General features: G+C 50.9%; 1 protein-coding gene across 1 annotated transcript; it reads left to right on the top strand.

The window, feature by feature from the left end:
- Positions 1 to 2,689: 2,689 nt before the first annotated feature.
- On the top strand, positions 2,690 to 23,503 carry Idh2 (isocitrate dehydrogenase (NADP(+)) 2). Its single transcript, XM_055623295.1, has 11 exons — positions 2,690 to 2,858; positions 14,831 to 14,922; positions 17,074 to 17,239; positions 18,798 to 18,958; positions 19,043 to 19,186; positions 19,660 to 19,796; positions 19,982 to 20,133; positions 22,318 to 22,430; positions 22,551 to 22,648; positions 22,741 to 22,833; positions 23,226 to 23,503. Exons 1-11 carry the CDS (start codon positions 2,744 to 2,746, stop codon positions 23,311 to 23,313), a joined length of 1,359 nt encoding a protein of 452 aa, XP_055479270.1. The 5' UTR covers positions 2,690 to 2,743; the 3' UTR covers positions 23,314 to 23,503.
- Positions 23,504 to 24,156: the final 653 nt, after the last annotated feature.

Genomic DNA, 24,156 nt, shown 5'->3' with positions numbered 1-24,156 from the left:
CACTGAAGCCAGGCATGCTCACTCACATCTCTAATCAGAGTGAGGCTGAAGCAGGAGGGTTGCCTCAGATTTAAGGCTAGCCTTGGCTTGCAGAGCACCCTCTGTACCACGTCCGCTCTAGCTGGAAATGAACTATGTGTCCATCTTTCCCACAGCCCTGAAGATTAAGTTCCTCTAAGGAAGGAATGTGCCCTCTGATCTACCCCTAGGTCAGACTTGGCAAGCCACAGGGGCCCAGGAAGCCTGTGTAGCAGGCAACATCACTGAGAATTGGGGTCCAGCATCTGAATTATGGAGACACAAGCATACCAAAGCAGCCAGCAAGCAGAAGTTGGGTTGGGCTATGGCAGGGGAAAGCAGCTGTTTGCCTCGGTAAGAGGCAGTGCAGACCCAGGCGGCAGAGCTAGCCAGCTGTTGTGCTAGTCCCTAGTCTGTGGGAGAGCCACTGCAGGCATATGTGAGCTGTAGAGTGACTGCTGGCGCTGGGCTCCGTGGAGAAGGCACTGGAAACGGGCACAGGGCAGGCCGGGGAGATCACCATAAATAGCTTGCCCAGCTACCGAGACCCCGCCTCCTGTTTTCCACCTTCTAATAATGGCACTTCAGCCTTCCAGGGGGAGGGCTGCTTCACCTCGCCTCCTCTCCTGCCAGGCGTGTGTTCAGACGGTGGCTGCACTACCTCTGCAGCCCTGTCCTTTTTTGGAAGTCTTTCAGGACCCATGTCCGGCCTGTCTTTGGTTCAGGGAGTCTGGTCTCTCTTCCAGGGGTGAGACCCTGCCTTATCTCTAGTCTGAGAGCCTACATTTTGCTCATAAGCACGCCACAAAACACGCGCCTGGAGGGCAGGCTGGAAGAAGCTGAGACACCCCTTTTGTCAGCTTGTGGTCTGGAAACAGGTAGGAGGAGCAGGAGTTCAAGGTCATTCTCTAATATATAGAAAGTTTGAGGTCAGCCTGGGCTACACAAGACCCTGTTTAAAAACAACAACAACAAATAGCAATAATGAGGTGAAGTTAAAAAAAAAAAAAGAAGAAGAAAAAGAAGCTTCTCTTGGGACCCTTCTTCCTGGATCTGTGGGGACACATTCTAAGAGGGTAGAGACAGAGTAACTTTTATTCTTCCACAGAGAACTTGTATGTAGCTTAGACTCAATCATGAAATGGAGCTTAACTTTAAAATCGTGGGGCTAAGCTTGGTGATGGTAGAGCACAAGCCTGTGATCCCAGCGTTTGAGTCTGAGGCCAGCCTGGACTTCAGAGCAAATTCCAGCACAGTAAGGACTACCCAGAGGAACCCTGTCTCAGAAAACAACAACAAAGTGACCTTGCCTTAACTGCCCCTAACTGGTGCCACGCTTTAGAAAGTGTTACCTGTGATGGTTATAAAAACACAAGGACTTCTACATCAGTCCCTTAGTAAACAAACACCGAGTCTGAGGGGTGAATTGTCAGCCCCCTGAGACCCGAGTCTGCTCTGTAGGGGAAGCAGGAAGACCCTTTTCCAGTGGCCGTATGGGCAGCTGCCCTCTCTCATTGCATCTGACTAGTCCAGAAAGACCCTTAGGAAGTCTGTTCTCCCACCGTGCACGTGTGGATCCTGAAGTCCAGGGACCTGATATTGCCAGGATGTCATGAAAGCCAAAGCCATCAGCCGCCACGGTCTTTACCAGCGTTTTTATGCAAGGGAAAAGGGCTCTCAGGCTCTTCTGGAACATGCAGCCACGGGCCAGGCTTCTCCTTTTTCCTTTCCTCAGACCCCGGAGGGACCCAAAGTAGCCTCTCCTTGCAAATGCCCTCTCTACTGGATCCTAGAGCTGAAGCGGTGGCTTGGACAGACAGACAGACTGCAGGGGGGAAGCTCTGATGTTAGCAGCTCAAGGTCACTTTCCTGGCCCAGCTCCATGGGGCTATGCCGGTCCTGAAGCCGGGGTGAGGAGAGCCGGGAGCACGGGCCAGGAGGCTTGTTCTCGCGTGGAGTTGCACCGGTGCGAATGGGAAAGCTGGGTGGGTCGGTGAGATTTCGACCACACAGAACCCGGCCTTCCCTGACCTTTCCTCCCAGAAAATGGGCAGTGACCAGGTTTCGTGGGCAGCTTTTCTATGCGACCAGGCAAAAATAGGAGCTACGGGGCTGGGTGGCGAGAGCAGTCCATTTCCCCATAGTTGGGGAGACTCTCCTTCAGGGGTGCGTAACTACTGGCACGGACTGTGGCTGACGTGCTTGTGTCATGAAGGGTGACTGTGTTTACACGCACAAAGTCCCCCGGCAGCACTCTTCTGCGCAGAGGACACGGATTCGGCCGCGCGGAAGGACTCCGGGGCTACACGTTTGTCCTCGTGAGGGGCGGACGGGGATTTCGACCTTTTGCTTTTGTCACACGTTCTCGTGTAGCCCAGGCTGGCCTTGACCTTAGCAGGGAGCCGAATGGTCCTCCCTCCGCCGCTGTGCTTAGGAGTTTAGCTCTGGATCCTGGGTCTCACTGGCTCCTGCCGCTTCGGGGGATGTCCGGAGGCTCCCAGAAAGCGCGGGCTCAGGGCTGGGGCGGCCCGGGCTCTGGACCAGGCCCAAGGGTGTCGGGAAGGCTCCTGCCCGGGCCCTGGACCCGCCTTCTCCCGGGTGAGACCCAATGGGGCTGCAGGCTGCGCGGCCCCGCCCCGGTCGGGTCCCCGCCACCCGGGCTCGCCGAGTCCCCGCCGCCCAGCCCGGTGCAGCGGCGCGCTCGGACCTCGCGTGCGTGCTCGGGATGGCCGGCTACCTGCGGGCCGCGCGCTCGCTCTGCAGAGCCCCGGGCTCGGCGCGGACCTGGGCCCCGGCCGCCCTGACCGTCCCCAGCCGGCCGGAGCAGCCGCGGCGCCACTGTGAGTGTCGCGCCGGGGGGGATGGGTGGGCGGGTGGGGAGTCGGGGGGGGCGGGCGCGCGGGCAGCGCTGCGACGTGGCGACGTCCCGGGAGGGGGACCGGGGAGCGCCACTCGCGACACGCGGGCGGCCGGGGAACGGAAGGGCTGGGGGGTGGGGCGGGGGAGAGGTGGCCTCCCTCTGGGCTCCCGCGCCGGGCGCGTCCAGGCTCCTGCAGGCGCAGGGGTGGGGACGCGGGAGGATAGTGGCGGCTGGTGGCCCCGGGGCCTGACTGTTGGGTCCTGTCCCGGCTGGGGTTCTCCAGCTATTCCGAGGGAGCGTTTCTTGGGGGGGAGGGGGTGACTGGATCCGGGGAGGGGTATCCTGACTCCCCTGCGCCCATGGAGGGGACAAGCGACCCTGAGGGGCGGGGGAGGCCTGCTGCTGCCCTAGACGGGGGAGGGTCACCCCGCAGTCCCGGCTCAGACAAAGGCGAGGCGGAGAGGCCTCCACTTCCCCTTCGCTCCAACCCCGGGCGCACTCACGTCCCTCCTCTCCGGCAGGCCCACGTCAGCCAGCTATTTTCGGAATCTTTACTCGACAGCTGGAGGAATTGCCCTTCTATTTCCCCCCACTTTTTTTTGGCCGCCACTCCCCCAGCCTTCGCTGTGCTGGAGGCTGTCTGGGGCCGTGTCCTGGCCCTTCCCCAGGGGCCCACCACCCGCCGCGTGTGAGTGGGTCCTGCCTGCCCTAGCATACAAGCTGGTAGTGCACGCGCATTGTCCTTTTTTTTTTTTTTTTTTTTTTTTTTTTCCTGTCAGTCGTTCCCCCGAGGTCTGCGTTGCCTTCAGCTCGCTTCTTAGACTTGAAGGCTCAACTGGAGGCAAAATGAGCATGTCTTAAGAGTCTCCGTTACCAACGGGCTGCTCGGCCTGGCATATGGGCGTCTTGCTACACCCTGGCTACTCAACGCCCTGGTACAAAAGACAGGGAACAATGTAGAGCGCTTGGTGGCCTTTTTTGATGCCTGTTGCCACGGGAAATTCTATCCTGACCTGGCCCATAGCCCCTTGGGGTTAGCCAAGAGAATGAGGAAGAGGGGGTGGGTCTGGCTGTGGGGTTTGTCCTGGCTAGAGTGGTAATCTTTAACTGTGTGGAAGCAGCTGACCAGAGCTGGGGGCCAGGAGGAGGGAGAGGGCGGGAGTCCTGACCCTCCCCTTTGCCAAGGAGAAAGGGACATTTCTGCTTTTGTGCTTCTGGGACCCGATCAAGTGGTTAGGCCTCCAGGACGCCTAGAAGGCAGCCCAGCAGCAAAATGTAGAAGTTAATGGCATCCAGTGTTTTCTTTTTCATCGTTTATTTTTTTTTGCAGTGTGTGTGTGTGTGTGGGGGGCGGTTCTGGTAAAAGGGTAATGGTAAAATCAAACTATCCTAAGAAACCACACTAACAAAATAAAGCTCCTTTGGGATCCTGAATTTGGATACACGTTTTTTTTTTTTTTTTTTTTTTTTTTGAGACAGAAGGTGTCTATATGTAGCCCTGGCTGTCCTGGAACTCGCTCTATAAACCAGGCTAGACTCAAACTCAGAGATCTGTCCCTCTCTGCCTCCCTAGTGCTTAGATTAAGGTGTGTGCCACCACTGTCCAGCTGGATACGCATTTTAAAAATCAGCCACTGGAAGGTTCTTCCCCAAGGTCTCCAAGGGAGGTGAGGATTCAAAACAAAACAAAACAAACACAAACAAGTCATCCCGTGTCTCTCCCACTTGATTCCTCTAGCAGCTGCTTGCTGGCCCTTCTGATAATTAGAATTCGGGAAAGCTTTTGGCTCAGACTCTGTAGGGACAGCACTTACTTAGACTCCCTTTTCTACTCCTGGCTAGAAACGTTGTCATTTCCTCACCTTGACTTTTTCAGATGTATCACCAAAGACTTACCGTACTTTAGTTTGTATCAGCATTCGCCCGAAGGATGTGTGCGCACCACATGTGACCCTTAGGGCCCACAGAGGCTGAAAAAGGGCACTGGATCCCCAGAAAGTGCAGTTATGATGCTTGTGGGCTGCCATGTGGGTGCTGGGAATTGAACTTGGGCCCTCTACAAGAACAGTAAGTGCTCTTAACTGCTGCGCCATCTCTTTAGCCCCACTTTTAGGTAGGTCTTCTCTCGGTGGCTGGACCAGGAAGGTGTCCCGCCAGTCCTGCACCCGTGGAGGGGACAAGCAATCCCAGTGTCTAAGATCCAAGAATAAATTATACAATGGCTGATCATCAGGGCGTTAAAAAAAAATCTTTATTATTTATTATGTATGTGTGAGAGACACATGTTAATGTGTGTGTGTGTGTGTGTGTTTGTGTGTGTGTCTGTACATGCTACAGTACATGTATGGAGGTCAGAGGTCAGCCTCGTGGAACTGACATTTTTCTTCCACCTTTGCCCTCCATCTCACAGCCCTTCCTCAAGTTTTGCAGACCCAAGAGTTAGTTCTTATCTGTGTATCTGTGTCCTGTCCTGTGTTGTGTCAGCTTCCTCCAGAGCTGGTTTGGGTGCTTTTGTTTGACCCAGCAAGGTTTTGAGGGAAAGCTCTAGAACAGCAGGTCTCAACCTGTGGGTCACCACCCATCTGGGGTCACGTATCATACAGTTACATTACAGTTCATAACAGCAGAAACTTAGAGTCATGAAGTAGCAGCAGAATGCTTTTATGCTTGGGGTCATCACAACGCGAGGAGCTGTATTAAAGGCTCTCAAGGCTAGGAAGGCTGAGAAAGACTTGGCTGCCCCCAAGTTTTCCACCTTTAGTTGAGGCCTCTGGGGCTCATCCTACCCTCCGCTTTGCTAGACTCTAGGAACAGCTAGCTTCTTGGAGTTTAGACTGAGTCTTTGGAGTTTAGACTGAGCAAGCAAGCAGCTCTCCGTTCAGTTTGCAGTCTCCAGCTCTCTTTAAACTTAATTTTGAGCCTCTGCCTCCTGAGTAGGAAGGATTACAGGCATGTACCTTGACACCTGAGTGCAAGCCCCCCTCCCCAGGTGCTGGAGACCCACCCCAGGGATTCTCAGGTGCAAGGCAAGGCAAGGCTTCAATCACTGAGTCACACCTTTAGCCCAGATTATTGCTAGCCATCTGCTCTGTGAGCTGCTCTGGGCAGGGTACCCATCACAGGAGACCCCTGCTTATGTGTGGCAATGGCCCTAGGCATCGGGAAAGGAAGGAATGCAGTCCTCAAAACAGGAAGTGAGCCCAGGCAGCCCTTGTCCTACCCTTGTCCTTCACCGATGGCTTTAGCACATTTACTTCCTTTTGTGGGCCAGACACTATGCAAGGCATGGGGGACAGAGTGGGGAATGGGAGCGGGGAAGAGTTCTGCCTTTGGGCTTTAGTTGTAGTGTGGAGGGGACAGGCACTGAAGAAGGTAGTTGGCCATTGTGACTCATAGTCATGAAGTAAGGAGAAGGGCCAGAAAGATGTGCAGTGGACAAAGGCACTCGCTGCCAAGCCTGGTGACCTGGGTTTGATCCCCAGGACCTCCATGGTGGAAGGAGAGAATGGACTCCCACAAGTTGTCCAGTTGCCCTCTGACCTCTGAAGGTACACCGCAGTGTGGGTGCGCACCCAGAGTAAATTGATGTAATAAATATCGGAAGAGCTGAGAAGAAGCAGCAAAGGTGTAAGGCGTGTGGGAAGGTCTGAGCGGGGCAGAGAGGGCAGACCCAGACAGTGAAGCCTGAGCAAGGGAGGAAGCTGACTCTTTAAATATCAGAGAGGGAGGGAGGACCTGCAGGTGCCCAGGCTGCTCGCACTGTGTGCTGAGGTCTGTGGCGGTTCCCTAAAGGGAACACATTTATGTAACTTGGAGTATATCACTATGATTGTCCTAGTTTATTAGTTACTGTTAATCATTCACTGTTTCTGATTAGCAGGATAAACCTTATCATGGAATGTATGTACAGGAGAAAGTACGTCACACATGCTCAGCGCTGTCCACCGTGCCCGCTGTGGGCACTGGAGCATATCCCTTACGGAGAAGTGGGGAGCTGTGAGGTTGTGTCTTCATTTACATTTTTCCAGTAGGATAGCAGCATGGATGAATGGACTTGAGGGCTCCATTTTGTACCATCAATTTTTCCCCCTCTGCTGATGACAGCTTTTTGAAATCTCACTCTGGTTGGGTGGAGTTGGCCTTTAAATTCCAGACAGAGGCAGGCAGATCCTGAGTTCAAGGCCAACCTGGTCTATAGAGTGAGTTGGAGGACAGCCAGAGCTACACAGAGAGACCCTGTTTCAAAAAACAAACAAACAAATAAATAAATAAATTTAAAAAAAAAAAAAAAGCAAAGAAATCCTGCTCTGAGAATCCTGGTAGAGGGCAGCTTCTGGTTTCAGGTCATTGTCTTTTTAAATTTTATGTACATTGGTGTTTGACTGCATGTATCTCTATGTGAATGTGTGTCAGATCTGCTGGAATAGGAGTTATACACAGTTGTGAGCTGCCACGTGGGTGCTGGGAATTGAACCCAGGTCCTCTTCCGGAATCCAGGAAGAGCAGTCAGTGCTCTTAACTGCTAAGCCATCTCTCCAGCCCCTTCAGGTCATGATCTTACACATACGCTGTCAGGTTCCCCAAGCTTGCTTTGAACTCCCTATGTTTTGGAGGATGGCTTTGAACTTCTGATTCCTCTGCCTCCACCTCCTAAATGTTGGGATTACAGATGTGTCCACATGCTTGGTTTATGCAATGCTGGGGTTCATGTAAGCTCGGCAAGCCCTCTACTGAGACACACGACTCAGCTCTCTGTCCTTCCTTGTGTGTTTGTGCTGACAATCAAATGAGGAAGATATGCTTGTCACCTGGGCCACACCCTCAACTTGTAGTCCATTTTGAGGACTTTGATTTTTATTTTTAGGGAAGAAGAAAGTTCTGCAGGGTTTCACAGGATGTACTGCAATCAGATGTATGGGTTTTTTTTTTTTAGATCTATTTTTACTTTTATTTGAAATTATTTGTATTTATAGAGAGATGGTGGTGCACACCTTTGATTCTGGCACTTGGGAGGCAGAGGCAGGGGGATCTCTGTGAGTTTGAGTGAGTGAATTCCAGGACAAGGAGGGCTACACAGAAACACGCACTCGCGTGTGCGCGCGCGCACACACACGCACACACACACACACACACACACACACACACACTATATTACATACAAGTGCTTGTCTGTGTGCACAACACGTGCGTTGGGCATGTCTGGTGTCTGTGGAGGTGAGAACCCCTGGAACTGGAGTTACAGGTGGTTGTGAGTGCTGGGAATCAAGCTCAGGTCTTAACTTCTGATCATCTCTTCAGCCCCCATGTTTCGTTTATCTTTTGCAATGCTGGGCTTGGAACCTAGGCTCTGAGGAGATTCAAGCTGGGCGTCGCTTTGGAAGTTTTCAGAAAGGATTGGGTACTGCTCCTTTTTAGAATTTTTTTTTTTTTTTTTTTACGTTGATTAATTGTGTGTGTGTACGTGTGTATACATGCCTGACTCAGCACTTGGATGTAAGAGGACGCTTGCAGGAGTTGATTCTTTTTCCACCAGGTGGAATCCAGGAATTGAACTCAGGTGGTCAGGCTGGGCTGTCTCTGGCCCTAGAATATCTTTTACTTAGACTTTGACAGTTTCTTTCTTTTTTATTTTAACAGTATATTTAAATCTATCCTTTGACAAGTTCATAATCCATACAATGTATCCTTATTCTCCTTCCACTATCTTACTTCAGTGGTGGTCAGCATTGTTACTTTGTTACTTTGTAGCCACCAGCCCCAGACATCTCTACAACCTTTTCATCTTGCAAAACTGAAACTCTGTATTTATGAAACAGTAACTCCCCATCTCCACCCTCTTTTAGCCTCTGGCAGATACGGTCCATCTCTTCTCTGTGCTTAAATGTTCTAGGTCAATAGTTCTCAGCCTGTGAGTTGGGACCCCCTTGGAAAACCTGTATCTCCAAAAGGATTTACATTTTGATCCGTAACAGTAGCAACATTACAATTTTTTTTTTTCAAAATTACAATTATAAAGGAACAACAAAGATAATTTTATGGTTGGGGGGGTACCACAACATGAAGATTAGAGGGTTTCAGCATTAGGAAGGTTGAGAACCACTCACTGTATAAGTAGAATCCTGCAGGATTTTTCTTTGTTCCTCTCTTTTGATACAGGGTTTCTCTGTGTAACAGTGGTTGTCCTGAAACTCGCTTTGTAGACCAGTCTGGCCTCCAGCTCAGAGAGCTGCCTGCCTCTGCCTTCTGAGTGCTGGGATTAAAGGTGTGCACCACTGTACCCGGCATAACTGTCATATTTTGTGATTTTTAGTGTCTTTATGGTGTTAAGGTATTTGCCAGATTTAATTGTCATTTCAGAGGCTTTCTGCTAACCCAGACCTAGTCCTGGAAGCTTCTAGCCTCTGTAAAATCTAATCTAGGCCTAGAATGTTTTCAGCCTCTGAGATGGCTGAATAAGCTCACCCTTTCTAGTTCTTTCTGAACTCTTTTTGGCTGGTTCAACTCAGCTGTTCTGGCTTAAACTCCTTTCCAAGCTGACTGATTCAAACTGGCTTCTCCTAGTTTCTCACTGAATTGTTCTGCTTTGCCTCAAACTACCAATCTGTTCTAATCTGGCTCTTTCTCTTTCTCAGGCGCATTATGTCTTCACCTGTGTCTAGCTTGTTCTCTCTTCAACTTCTCTCTGTAAAACTCTCTTGGTACAAACTGCCTCTGAATCCCACAAATTCAACTGCCACAAACTAAACTCCACTGCACTGCTTCTCAACTCATTGACTCAACTGAACCGCTGGAACAGCACTGGCTAAAACTCAAAAGATCTGCATGCCTCTGTTTCCTGAGTGCTGGGATTTAAAGGCGTGTACCATCACACCTGGTTATAAGCTTTACTTTTTTTTTTTTTTTTTTAAACCAACCAGGCCTTAAACTCAAAGATCCGTTTACCTCTATCTCCTGGAATTAAAGGTGTGTCTGTATTTCAGCTGGATCATACAGACCTAGAAGGTCTTTGGATGTGATCTCTTGCCAAAACAGCCATGTTCTGAATTAAAATTCTGCTACATCAGGGCTCACCTGTGTGGCAGCTGACAGGATTTCCTTTTCTCTTTCTTCTAAGTCTGAATAATAGTTCATGGATGTACAAACCATATTTTGCTTATTCATTCGTGGGCTGGTCTCAGACTCCAGGTAGTCCTCCTGTCTCAGCCCCCCTGCGTGCTGAGATTTCAGGACTGCACCTGGTTCAGTTTCTTGCTATTTTACACTTCATCTTCATGGAAAGAGTGAGAAATGATCTCTCCTGGTTGGAGCCTAGGCTGGTGGCGCCTAGACTGGCCTTGAATTCCATATGTAGTGAGGGATGACCTTGAATTTCTGATCCTGCAAGCCCAGTCTGTGCAGTGCTGAAGACTGAACTCTGGGTCTTGTCCATGCTAGGCAAGTACTCTGCCAGCTGAGTTCCAGTCCCAACCCCACTCTCCTGATTTATTTTATTTTGAATTAGGTGTATATGCAGGGGGTACTGAGCACATATTAATCCTTACAGGAGGTTGTAAGCTGCCTGACATGGGTGCTGGGAACCAACTCAAATTCTATGGAAGGAGAGTATGTATTCTTACCCTCTGAGCCATCTGCCCAGCACCTCAAATTAAAATATGTGTATGAATGTTTTACCTGCATGTATGTTTATATGTGTACCGTGACCATGTATGTGTGGTCCCCAAGGATATCAGAAGAGGGCATCAGATCCCCTGGAACCAGAGTTACAGACAGCTGTAAGCCATCGCGTGGGTGTGTAGTGAGAATTTTGGTTTCTTTCAAAACACAGAAATGTGGGTCCAAGAGATGGTCCAGTGGTTAGGAGCACTGCCTGTTCTTCCAGATGGACCTGGGTTCAATTCCCAGGACCCACATGACAGCTCACATCTCTCTGTAACTCCATCAGGCAAAACACCAATGAACATAAAATAAAAATAAATTATAAAAAAAACAACAACACAGAAATGTTATGTGAATATGTTTTTGCTTCAGTCCCAGGTGTGAGATACGGTGCTGCTTCACAGCAGCTAACAATGATTTGTCTGGAGCTCTGGCAGGGTCATGTTTTTTGACAGCTGCAGATAGTTATGTTTGGAATTCTGGGGACTCTTCAGAGGATATATAAATGCCAGAGCCCCAGAACCTCTGGGGCTGCTGTTTCCCCTGCTGCTGCTCCTTGCTGGATTGCTGGTTGGAGTTACCCTGATGAGGAAGATCAAACTTGTTCCAAGGAACTCCATGCGCCTAATTAGCAGGAAGTAGTCTAACAATATTGACACACTCTTTCCCATCCTAACCTTCTTTCTCTCCTACCTAGTGTAGGGAGGTAGAAAAAAACAACCCAATAAAGTAACTGAAAGTCTGGCTACATGGGTGGGAATCAAACCTGGGCCCCCTCAAAAATAACAGCAACCCGGCCGTCTTTCTATCCTGTCTCTTGATTTCTTTTTTTTTTAAACATTAGTCACCATGCTGGGTGTGGTGGTGCACACCTTTAGTCCCAGCTCTTCTTGGAGGCAGAGACAGGCGGATCTCTGTGAGTGTGAGGCCAGCCTAGTTTACAGTACATCCAGAGCTCTGTTACACAGAGAAACAAACAAAAGAAAACAAAACAACAAAAACTATTAGTCACCAATGGATATTTTACAAATGCTCCTACCTGAACGAGGTCGGTGGTATTAATGCTGGTAGTCCCCAGTACGCAGGAGACAAGGGCATCAAAGCTTTTCCATTTGAGGCTATCCTGGGCATAGAGTTAAAGGCCAACCTGAGCTACATGGTAAGACCCGGCCACTCCACCCCAAAACCAACACCCCAACAGAACAACAATGACAACAAAAATCCACTATCCAGATGAGGGTAGAGGGCTTGCTTGATAACCTGTGTGGGCTGTGAGTTCCAACCCTCAGCATCCAGTAAGGGGGAAAAAGACTTTTTAGAACAGGGGTTGTCTTAATTAGTGTTCTATTGCTGTGAAGAGAAACCATGACCAATGAAACTCTTTAGGAGAGCATTTAACCGGGGGCTTGCTTATGGCCTTCAGGGGTTTAGTCCATGATCGTCGTCGTGGTGTTTCTCCCTGTTATCTGCTCCTTCCTCCCTGTGTGGTTTCCTAACGTCAGAGTGTCCAGGATGCTTAGTTAGCACCGGGTTGCCATGTGAATAAATTGGTCCTGGCTCTCTAATTCTGTGCACAAACACAGGTACGTCAGGCTGTGATCTGGACTTTGACCACCCCTCCCCCAGCTGAGGGCATGTGCCACCCATATCCCTGTTGGTGAAGGGCTGTGTTTTTCAGCTGATGGAGTTGAGACCCTAAAAACTGGTTTACGAAGTAGGCGTAAATTTTTACCAAAAAAAAAAAATCTGACAAGCTTTTCTTTTTGTTTTTAAATTAACTCTCCATAGAAGCTTCTAGAAGCTAAGCAAATTCTGTCCAGCAGACTGTCTCAGGCCCTTCCCACTTAAGCTTGAGACTAAAGTTAAATTCTATAGCTTGGGTTGAAGATCCCCATGGGTCTTGGGTATGTTAATAAAGCCAGCCATGTCTGCCTTGGGAGCAGGCTAATTTATGTCTGCTTTTGGCATCTGGCGCATGAGGACAAGGCACACTGATCCAGGGAGTGGATTCTGTCTTGCCTCTGACACTAACCACACTGCCTAGCTCTTAAGGTTCTGTGTGCGTGTGTGTGTGTGTGTGTGTGTGTGTGTGTGTGTGTGTCCTGTCTCTCCCTCATACAAACTCATTTTCGTGGTCTTTGGGAAGTGATCTGATTTGCTCACTTTGAACGAGGTTTACAGTCAAGGGTGCTGTGAGTCGAATGGCTGAGCTTCGTGGCAATAACATGTTTAAGGTCCATTCGTTAGGCTTCCCCGCCCCTTCCTTCTGGATAAGCCAGGTATCACAGTCTAGTCTTACCTCGAGGTAAGTTTTACTTCCTCCTCCTGAGTGCTGGCTTTGCTGGCACTTGCCACCACCTGCCGTTTATGGAATGTTGGGGATTGAGGCCAAGGCTTCATGAGTGCCAAAAAGCATTTCATCAGCTGAGTTTACCCTAAGCCAGCTTGTTGAGGTTCTTTAAAGATCCTTTTAAGGAGCTGGAGAGACCCGCAGCAGTTAGGAGCACTTCCTGCTCCTACGGAGGGCCTGGGTTTCATTCCCAGCATTCCTGTAGCAACCAACAAACATCTGCAACTCCAGGTCCAGGTCAGATCTGTAGTGTCTGACCTCAGATACTACATGTTTGGGGTGCACATACATACATGCAGGCAAAGCACTCTATACATAACAAATACGTTACAAAATTTAACATACAGGAAGGCAGAACACTTATATACACAAACAAATAAATGTTAAAACATTTAAAATTTGTGTGTGTGTGTGTGTGTTTGAGAGAGAGAAAAACTTGAACAAGCTGGTTCTCTCCTTGCACTATGTGTGTCCTGGAGATCAAACTCAGGCTGTCAGTCTGGGTGGCAAGCTCCTTTACCCATGAGCCATCTTGCCTGCCCTTGTTGGGGTTTTGATACTTTTCTAGAATGACTGACTCCCCAGAGCCTGCTTGGCTGAGTTCCCTTCTCAGGTGCCATAAGCCCTGTTCCCAGTGAGGAAGGTACAAGTCCTCCGGGCCTTGCTGTGTCCTTGGGACCTGGGGCAGTAAGCTGCTCATCTCCCCGAGTAAGCCTCAGTTTCCTCGTGTTTAAAATGGAAGCAGTGAGAGGCTGGAGAGATGGTTCAGCTGTTAGAGCACTGGCTGCTCTTCCAGAAGATCCAAGTTCAGTTCCCAGCACTCACGTGCAGCTCACAACTGTAACTCCAGTTCCAGGGGATCTGACACCTTCACACAGATACAACATTGAGGCAAAATACCAATGTACATAAAATTAAATTAAAAAAATAATTAAGAAAAACTATTATAAAAAATAAAATGGGAGCAATGAGCTAGGTATTATAGCCCCTGTAATCTTAGTATTTTGGAAGCCAAGGCAGGAGGATTAAGAGTTTGAGGCTAGGGGCTGGAGAGATGGCTCAGAGGTTAGGAGCACTGTCCTGAGTTCAATTCCCAGCAACCACAGGGTGGCTCACCACCATCTACAGTGAGATCTGGTGCCCTCTTCTGGCATGCAGGTGTACGTGCAGACAGGATATTGTATACATAATAAATAAATAAATCTTAAAAAAAAAAAAAGTTTGAGGCTAGCCTGGCAGCACAGTAAGAGAACAGATTGGGCTACATATGTAGATGCCATAAACAAACAAGAAACCTAGTGAGGTAGTACAGGCAGGTAATCCCAGACCTGGGAGGTAGAGGCAGGAAGACATTCAAGGCTATCCTTGGCTATACAGAGAGTTCAAGTACCTGGGCTACATGTGACCCTGTCTCCAAAACAAAACAACAAAACCAAACAAGATGGCCCCGGAGACACTTCCCTTGGGTGTGTTTTGCTCTCAGATGGTGCCTGGATTGTTGTCAGCCGCTTGTGCTCCCACTGTGGATCTGCACATTTCTCCCAGGTGGCAGGCAACAGTCAGACTTAGTGACTGTGAGAGGACTGAAGGACACAGGACTGCGGGGGCTGGGGGGAGTGATGAGCTGAAGTGGAAGCCTGAGGATTTGCGGGCAGGGACCCTGGGCAGTCAGGAAACGTGACTTCATGCTGGACTGTGGTTCTCCCCTGGCCTCTTCAGCTTCTGAGGGGAGAGGATCTGATTGGCCAGGCTGGCCTCAGCCCCTTCAGCAGGGTGGGATGCAGCAGCTCTATATGGCTGTCCTCCGTGGGGAAAGCGGGAGCTGGAGCGGCTGCGGGGCCATCGCAGCCCTGGCTGTTTAATGAAGTGTTGAACTGGCTGGGAGGACGACTCCCTGCTGCTGACCCCGGCCAGGGATGTGACGTGCCGTGTGTGCCCAATTCTAGATGCTGACAAGAGGATCAAGGTGGAGAAGCCCGTGGTGGAGATGGACGGCGATGAGATGACCCGCATCATTTGGCAGTTCATCAAGGAGAAGGTAGCGCCCCTTCTTCAGTGGGCCGTGGGTAGATGGTCAGTCCCACCAGGTGCCGGGTCCCCACGAGTCCTGTTTTTCACTTTCTGCCCCACCTTCCTCAAGTAACCACGTTAACAGATGTTTTTTGTCAGCCAGTTCTGTCCCAAGCAGTCTGCGCCTCTCACTGGTGCTGAAGTGTGCAAGATTTTCAAATCTTGTTTCTTCTTCTTTTAAAAGCGTTTTATTACATACATATGTTCGTGTGCCACGGTGCACAGGTGGAGGTCAGAGGACTTGTCAGTTCTCTCCTACCGTGTGAGACCCAGGGACTAGACACAAATTGTCAGGCTTGGCAGTGAGGGCCTTCACCCGGCGAGTGAGCTCGTCTGTTCCACATCTCTGTTTTTTGTTTTTTAAGAGAAAAGGACAAAGAAAAAAAAAAGCCAGGCTGTTGGCGGCACACACCTTTAATCCCAGCACTCAGGAAACAGGCAGGCGGATCTCTGGGTGACTGGGAAGAGGTGTCTGCTGTCCTGAGTTTGCTGCGGCGGTCTCTCCCTGGGCTGGAGCTTGTGTTTTCTCTGGCTGGCTGGAAGTCAGCAGGATTAAAAAAGTTAGTTTAGATTTATTGATTTCATGTATGTGAACATTTTGTCTGTGTGCATGGGTCCGTACCACATGTGTGCCTGGTGCCTTCATGGGTCAGAAGAAGGTGTCGGATTCCCTGGAGTGGGAGCTGTCATGTGGGTGCTGGGATCTGAACCTCGGTCTTCTGCAGGAGGAATAAGTGCTTGTAACCCCTGAGCCATCCGTCCAGTCCCCTTTCCTTTTTTAAAGTTAATTACTATTTTTTTAAAAGCTGAAGTCTCACTCTGGAGCCCAGGCTGTCTTCAAACTCACAGTGACCCCCTGCTTCAGTCTTCTGAATGCAGGAATTACTCGGTCATGTGCTACCATACTGGCTGTGAGACAGGGCTCTCTCCCTCTTCCCTGAGACAGGGTTTCTCTGTGTAGCCTTGGCTGCCCTGGAACTAGCTCTATAGACCAGGCTGGCCTCCAACTCACATTATCCGCCTGCCTCTGCCTCCCAAATGCTGGGATTAAAGGCGTGTGCCACCACCTTCCAGCTTTGTTTGTTTGTTTGTTTTTTAATATTTTAGCAGGGCTGGAGAGATGGCACTTATTTTTTCTTACAGAAGACCCAGGTTCGATTCCCGGCACCAACACGGCAGCTCCCAACTGTCCAATACCCTCCTCTGTCTTCACAGACACCAGGCATGCCTATGCACAGACGCATACATGCAAGCAAAACAGACAGACATGCTCTGGACATGGTGGCTCGCCTTTAATCCTGGTACTCAGGAGGCGGAAGCAGGCAGGTCTCTGAGTTCCAGGATAGCGGGGACCATGTAGTGAGACCCTGTCCTAACAGCAGCAGCAGCAACAACACAACAATAAAGACTTATTTTTAATGTGTGTGCCTGTGTGGAGGTGTGTGGGTATGCATGAGTGCCGGTTCCTGCATCGACCAGAGGTGGCAGAATTCCCTGGGGCTGGAGTTACAGGTGGGCCCTCTGCAGGAGCAGGATGCACTCTTAACTGCCTAGCCATCTCTCCAGTCAGAGACAGGGTCTTAACTGTGTAGCCCAGGCTGGTTTGCCTCAGCCGCCCAAGTGCTGGAATTACCATGTCTGGGCCGTGGTGGCGCACACCTTTGATTCCAGCGCCGGGGAGGCAGAGGCAGGTGGATTGATGTGAGTTTGGGGCCAGCCTGGTCTACAGAGTGAGTTCCAGAACTGCCAAGGCTACACAGAGAAACTCTGTCTCAAAGAACAAAGACAAACAAACAAACAAAAAGATCACAGAGCGCTTGAGGAGAAGGGGACCCCACTGTGTAGACGGGGGATTTAACGGACTCCATGAGTCCCTGGTGTGGCAGGAGGTGCTCACACCAGCTTCCTTCTGAGGAGTGAAGCCTGGCTTGCCTCTCAGAGTCCCAGCTTCCTGCGTCTCTGCCTCTGCTGAGGAATGGCTCACCTTAGCTCTCTCCCCGGCCCTACCCCCACTAGGTTTCCCTCCTCCTTTGCCTAACCAGCTGATTTCTCATGCCTTGGCATCCTGGCCAAATCAGTCGTCCGGCTTGACACTTCTCTCGGGCTTTCTCCTTCCTAGCTCATCCTGCCTCACGTGGATGTCCAGCTCAAATATTTTGACCTCGGGCTCCCAAACCGTGACCAGACCAATGACCAGGTCACCATTGACTCTGCACTGGCCACCCAGAAGTACAGCGTGGCTGTCAAGTGCGCCACAATCACCCCTGACGAAGCCAGGGTGGAAGGTATGAGGGCGGTGGGGTCACAGAGGCTGGGAGGCTCACGGGCCGTCACACTTAGATGGAGGCAGTTGGCTGCGTCACTCATTATGAGACCGGGAGATGGGTGGGCGCTCCAGGGCTGAGCCTCCCTGGGGCTGGTGATGAGGACTGTGAGTCAGCCCAGTCATGCTGGGGAAAAGCCGTCGATGTTGCTGTGATGCCGCTGGCGGAGGTGTGATTAGGGACCAGCCTCCTGGGCAGCTCTCCTGGAGACCAGGAGAAGCGGAATCTCTGCTATGTTGTATGGCTTGCTCCAGGGAGGGAGACAGACCCGGAGCTCTTTAACAGCCTCCCTTCTGATGGCCTGGGTGGCAGGCTGGTACACAGAAGCTGTGCAGCCTGGGGGAGGGTGCAGGCCATGGTGCTGCGGGGCTGGCGAAAGGCTAAACTTGCCTTCCCTGGAACTGGCGGCATCTTCTGAGGACTCCCTGTCTCTTGCCATGTGGCTGCTTGATTACCCTCACCGCACACAGCATGGCCTTTTCTCCTCCCCTCTCCATTTCCTTTCTCCTGGCAGCCACTGAGATTTACAGCTCGCCTCTCTTGTTTTTTTGTTTTTTTCTCTTAAGCTCTAATAAAATTGTCCTCAGGCTTCAACAACAACAACAAAAGATGGTTTTGGACTTTTCTTCCCTAATCTCTGCAGTATGAGGAAGCTAGGAACGAGCCTTCCAGATAGTCTCCAAAGCTGAGAGGGTAGCTCAGGGATGGAGCCCTTGTCTACCATGCATAAGGCCTTGGGTATTCAATCCCGGCCCTGCAAAACAACAACAAAGGAAAACCCAGACCACCCGCCTATAGCACACTGAGCTCTTTTATAGTCCTGAGCTCTTTTCCTTGATGTTCCTGGAATTAAACAAGAACAACACAACACTGCTATGAAAGCACTGACAGAAAAACTTGGATCCTGTGTGTGCTAGGCAAGCACTGTGCCACCGACCAATGCCTCCAGCCCAGTGCAGGGTCTGTAGCTCATTCTTTCATGGACGAGGTCTTAGTGTCTTGGGCAGGATGGGCTGGAGGGAAGCTGCCCTTTCCCTTCGCTGAGCAACCTCCCTGCGGACCTGAGTCAGACAACTTATTTAATGACAACCCGGCATGGTTGGGATTTCATGAGTGGTTTCATTTCTCAGCTCAGGCTGAGGCTCGTTTTGTAAGCCTCCCAGTCAAAACTGGAAGATTCCAGAGGTCTCGTACTTAAAGTCTTACGACAGCCTTCCTACTGCTGCGGCCCATTAACACAGTTTCTCATGCTGTGATGACCCCCAACCATAAAATTATTTTCGTTGTTACCTCACGCTGTAGGTTTGCTACTGTTAATGAATCATGCTGCAAGTATCTGTTTTCAGATGGTGTAAGGGTTGTCTGACCTCCAGGTTGAGAGCGTCTGCTCTGGAGTCTAGCTTCTTGTGCCTCCTCCAGGATGGTGGGTGGGCCCCCTGTCTAGCTCTGTTTTGGCTTGGGTGCATTCTGGTTGAAGAGGTGGAGCTGTGGTGGGTCTGTCTTCTCCCTGTCCTCACAGAGTTCAAGCTGAAGAAGATGTGGAAGAGCCCTAACGGAACCATCCGGAACATCCTTGGGGGAACCGTCTTCAGAGAGCCAATCATCTGCAAAAACATCCCTCGCCTCGTCCCTGGCTGGACCAAGCCCATCACTATTGGCAGACATGCCCACGGTGACCAGGTAGGCCGGGCGTGGAGACACAGTCTGTTGACTCATGCGCCCCCTCGGGGAAGCGCTGGCCCGAACTGCCTCTCCTCTTGGCAGTACAAGGCCACAGACTTCGTGGTAGATCGAACTGGCACGTTCAAGATTGTCTTCACGCCGAAGGACGGCAGCGGCGGCAAGGAATGGGAGGTGTTCAACTTCCCCGCCGGCGGCGTGGGCATGGGGATGTACAACACGGATGAGGTAAGGCCCGGGCCGCCCTCCTCCCCTGCCCGTCTCCACCTCCGCCCACTTGGTAGCTTTCTTTGCTTCTGTTGGCCTCGTTGTCACGCCAGGGAGAGACCAGCTGGTCAGAAAAGGGCGCCTCCTTGGTTGGCCGTGGTTGGATCACTTGACCGCCTTCGAGCCAATCGCTGATGGCCATGGAAAAAGGGCTCTGATTGGATAAGTCAGGGACACGAGATCCAGCTTAACTAGGCCTGCACCAAGCGTGAGGTCTGGGAGTTGTGAGGCAGAGAGAACTGTCCAAAGTGAAGTTGGCGCGGGGTCTGAGCTCCCAGAAGTCTGGGGGAGAAGATGAGTCAGCCAGAACAACAGGGGCTCGCTCCCTGGCAGCAGGGGTTGAGGAGTCTTACGGAGGTGAGGCTGGCCCTGGCCCCGTGGGCGGACTGGCAGTCCTCAGGCCGGGGGCCGTGGCGTGCCCGCTCTCCCCACAGTCCATCTCGGGCTTCGCGCACAGCTGTTTCCAGTACGCTCTCCAGAAGAAGTGGCCTCTGTACTTGAGCACCAAGAACACCATCCTGAAGGCCTACGACGGGCGTTTCAAGGACATCTTCCAGGAGATCTTTGACAAGTAACAGGCTCTGCCGTTTGCCGAGGGCGCCGCAGCCCGCCCGCCAGCTCCATCCCTGCCTCAGCCGGGGAGGTCGCTCTCCGGGCGTGCTTGGTTCAGCTTTGAGGTTCAGGGAGGGGTCCCTAACCAGCCGGCCTCCTGCCCTCTCCTTGAGACAAGCCCCTTCGCCTCCCCCCCTCCCCCAGGCACTATAAGACTGACTTTGATAAGAACAAGATCTGGTACGAGCACCGGCTCATCGACGACATGGTGGCGCAGGTGCTCAAGTCCTCGGGCGGCTTTGTGTGGGCCTGCAAGAACTACGATGGGGACGTGCAGTCTGACATCCTGGCCCAAGGTACGCTGGACCGGGCCTCCCCATCCCCCCAGGGTTTCTCTGCAGAGCCCCGGCCGTCCTGGAACCCGCCCTGTAGACCAGTGCTTGCACTCAGAGATCCGCCTGCCTCTGCTCCCGAGTGCTGGGCTTAAAGGCGCGCGCCCATTTATTTATTGTATTCATAGGAACGCCACGTACACCAGCACACCAGAAGAGGGCATCAGATCCCAGGAGAGATGATTGTGAGCCACTGTGTGGGTGCTGGGAGTTGAACTCGGGACCTCCGGAAGAGCAGACAGTGCTCTTAACCGCTGAGCCATCTCTCTAGCCCCAATTTTTTTTTTTTTTAAGATTTCATTTATTTATTTATTTAATGCATTTATATTAGTGCTTTATCTGCATGTGCACCTGCATGCTAGAAGAGAGCAGTTAAGGGTATAGATGGTTATAAGCCACCATGTGGTTGCTGGGAATTGAACTCAGGACCTCTGGAAGAGCAGACAGTGCTCTTAACCATTGAGCCATCTCTCCAGCCCCCCAATTTTTTGTTTTTAATTAAAAGATTTCAATATGATTGTAAGCACAACTGTTAAGGAGAGGCTCTGGAGAAGAAAGTAAGATACACCCAAAAACACAGGCATGGACTCCTCAAAGAGTCATAGGAGGGTGTGTGTGTGTGTGTGTGTGTGTGTGTGTGTGTGTGTTTTCCCCTGTGGTGGCCAGAATTGATATTAGGTGCCTTCTATTGTGCTCTCCATTATTATTTTTAATATATATTTTTAAAAATTACATTTGCCAGGCATGGTGGCACGTGTCTTTAATCCCAGCACTCGGGAGGCAGAGGCAGGCAGATCTTCGTGAGTTCGAGACCAGCCTGGTCTACAGAGTGAGTCCAGGACAGCCAGGACTACACAAAGAAACCCTGTCTCAAAAACCCAAAAGGAAAACAAAAAACACAAAAAACCCTTCCCCCCCATTTATAAGGCCAGACAGCAGCATTATAACCAGAGGCGGCAGATCTGTGAGTTTAAGTACATACTGAGTTTTAGGACAGCCAGAGCTACATAAAAAAATTTTATGTATCTATAATTTATTTATCTATCTAGCAGTACTGGAGATTATACACAGGACCTCACGAGAGCCAGGCAAGTGCACTACTACTGAACTGTAGCCAGGGGCCTTTATTTATTTACAGTGGAGGTCAGAGGGCACCATGTAGGACTTGTTTCTCTCTACCATGTGGGTCATAGAGACTGAACTCAGGTTGTCAGCCTTGGTGGCAAGAACTTTTTCAGCCAAGCTGTCTTGTCTTCCCCCTGCCTTATTTTTTGAGACAGGCCAGACTAAGTGGCCGGTGAGTCCAGGGGTGCTGCCTGTCTCTGTCCCTGTGCCTGGTGTGTTTGAAGGCCGTTTTAATAGAGAAAAGGGTGCAGGATTATCAGGCAGCATGGGAGCCTCACACTTGTAATCTCAGCCCTCAGGAGGCTGTGAATTCAAGGCCAGCTTGGGTTGTATAGTGAGTTCCAGGCCAAACAAAAATAAAACAGAAAAAGGACCGTGGAGATGGCTCAGTGGGTGAAGGCACTTGCCGCCGTCAAGCTGACAGCTTGATCTCTGGAACTTACATGCTAGAGAAAACAGATCCTTGCAATCTGTCCTCTGACCTTTACACACACACTGGCACATCTGCACCGTCCCCTACACAAAATAAAAACAAATATATGTAAAACAAAAACAAAACCAGGAAACAAAACTGAGCTGAATCTTTTTCTTATGTAAGTTCCCTACATTTTTTTTTTTTCTTTAGGCCTTCACATTTCTTGTAGGTCTTGGGGGAGTGTTTTCATTCCCCAGCGTCCTTGACAACAGTCATTCCAGTTGAAATCTGGATTTGGGGACATCTGGAAATAAATCACAAAGTTTGAGAGTGATCTAACAGCAGCGGAAACAGTGGTGTTTGCAGAATAGTGATGGCAGCTTATTTCTGCTTGAAATGGTGTTCTGGGAGGCTGCAGGACTGACTACCTCAGGCTATGGGGTCTGGAAAGGGCGCACACAGACAATCGCTAGCAACCTGGAGATAGCCACCCGTGTGGGCGTCACTGTCCCGAGCTGCTGGGGTGGGGTCAGAAGATGAGAAGGCTTCCTGCCTAAGATGAAGGGTTCTGAGCGGAAGCCCTGAGGGGAGATCTGCCTACCCCCCAGGCTTTGGCTCCCTTGGCCTGATGACGTCTGTGCTGGTCTGCCCTGACGGAAAGACAATCGAGGCCGAGGCTGCTCACGGGACAGTCACGCGCCATTACCGAGAGCACCAGAAGGTAAATGTGTTTGCCTGAAGGTCGGAAGCCCTTAAGGTGGGAGGATGAGCCGAATCTGTCGGTCTGGAGGTGGCCATCTTTATCTGGGGCTCAGCTGTTGATCTTGTGGCCTGTTCTCAGGGCCGGCCCACCAGTACCAACCCTATCGCCAGCATCTTTGCCTGGACGCGGGGTCTAGAGCACCGAGGGAAGCTGGATGGGAACCAGGACCTCATCCGGTGAGTTCACGGGGAGGGGTTAAGCTGGTGCAGCCTTCGGCTCTGGCCAGCATGCCAGGGCCTCACTCTGCAGCATCCCCCTCACCCCGCAGGTTTGCACAGACTCTGGAGAAGGTGTGCGTTGAGACTGTGGAGGGTGGAGCTATGACCAAGGACCTGGCCGGCTGCATCCATGGCCTCAGCAAGTGTGTGCTTTGGGAAACAGGGCCTGAGACCTCAGCAGGTGGGAGGAAGGCAGGGGACCCCACGTAGAGACCCTCTCATGAAACAGCATAGCTGCCTGGGGCTCCGGCAGGACAAGTCCTGAGAAATGGCTCAGGCCAAGCCTCCTAGACCAGGCCTGAGTTGGTCCCCATTGGGAGTTGCTCAGTTTCTCTGATCTCTTCTTCAAACTTCGCCTACGAGGCCTATGTCCAGTGGCTTGTCACTCTGTGGTGACTTCTGGCCCTTCAGCAGTGGGCTAATGGCAAAGTTGGACCTGGGTGTGGTGGCGTGAGAAGGCCATTCTTGGTGCCTGAGGTCTGGTGTGCCTGGGAAGGGCTTGGTTGTTGAGTCGCCCCTGATGTTCTCTTGGCAGTGTGAAGCTGAATGAGCACTTCCTGAACACCACAGACTTCCTGGACACCATTAAGAGCAACCTGGACAGAGCTCTGGGCAAGCAGTAGGGGCGGACGGCACCCAGCAAACAGCGGTGCTCTGTACATGGTAGAGGGTGGCCCTCTCGGACCCTCTCTCTGGTGGCCTTTCTAGGGGACATTTTTTTATGATGGAGATTTTTTTTTTTTTTAAAGTATGTGAGTGTTCTCCCTCATGGTGGATGTGAGGCAGAAACGGTGAGCTTACCTCAGCCAGTCAGTGTGTTTTGCATACTGTAATTTATATTGCTCTGAATCACATGGTGCCATATTTAGCTACTAAAAAAGCTCTTCGCAAAAAAAAAAAACAAAAAAAAAAACGGTCTTGCTGTGTTTGTCCCTGAGTGGGAGGAAGCAGCTGGCAGGATGCCCCAGGGACAGGGTTGGGGTGTCTCAGGCTGTTAATAGGTCATCTAGAGGGCCACCATTCATGAGGGAACAAGGCAGTCTGAGGGCCTCAAGCACTCTATACAAGCTATACTGGAGTTGCTAGATTTGTGGGTAATGCCACGGGTTCTTCGAAAAATTGTTAGCAGTGTTTGTCCTTGAGCAGAAAGAGGCAGCTGAGAATCACAAAGAACTTCCCGACGTGATCCCTTCTAGCTACCTCTCTCCATCTGGGGAACATCATTTTGGGATGCTCTAGATATTTATTATTAACACGTACACCTTTTTAGTGGAGAGTCTAACCCTGAACTCTCAGCAAGCAAACATCCCCACACGGACCTGCACCCCCAGCCCTGTTCTTTTATTTATTTATAGGGCTGCCCGGGCTTCTTGGGGTCTGTGTATGTTAAGGGTCCCCCTGTTCCCACCCTCAGGTTCTTTTTCACCACACTTTGGCACAACTAAAAAAGTAAGGTGTTGAAAAGT

Source organism: Psammomys obesus, unplaced genomic scaffold, assembly GCF_907164565.1.
Source record: "Psammomys obesus unplaced genomic scaffold, mPsaObe1.curated_primary_1811, whole genome shotgun sequence".
Classification (NCBI taxonomy): Eukaryota; Metazoa; Chordata; class Mammalia; order Rodentia; family Muridae; genus Psammomys; species Psammomys obesus.
Note: the sequence above shows the minus strand (reverse complement) of the source record. Positions and strands in the feature narration are given on the sequence as shown.

What these genes read in the sequence shown, in the direction of transcription:
- Idh2 (XM_055623295.1), top strand. Translation starts at nt 2,744, where the DNA reads ATGGCCGGCTACCTGCGGGCCGCGCGCTCGCTCTGCAGAGCCCCGGGC. An exon ending in GACATGCCCACGGTGACCAG is followed by an intron (nt 18,959 to 19,042) that starts GTAGGCCGGGCG and finishes TCCTCTTGGCAG; the next exon opens with TACAAGGCCACAGACTTCGT. An exon ending in TGCATCCATGGCCTCAGCAA is followed by an intron (nt 22,834 to 23,225) that starts GTGTGTGCTTTG and finishes TTCTCTTGGCAG; the next exon opens with TGTGAAGCTGAATGAGCACT.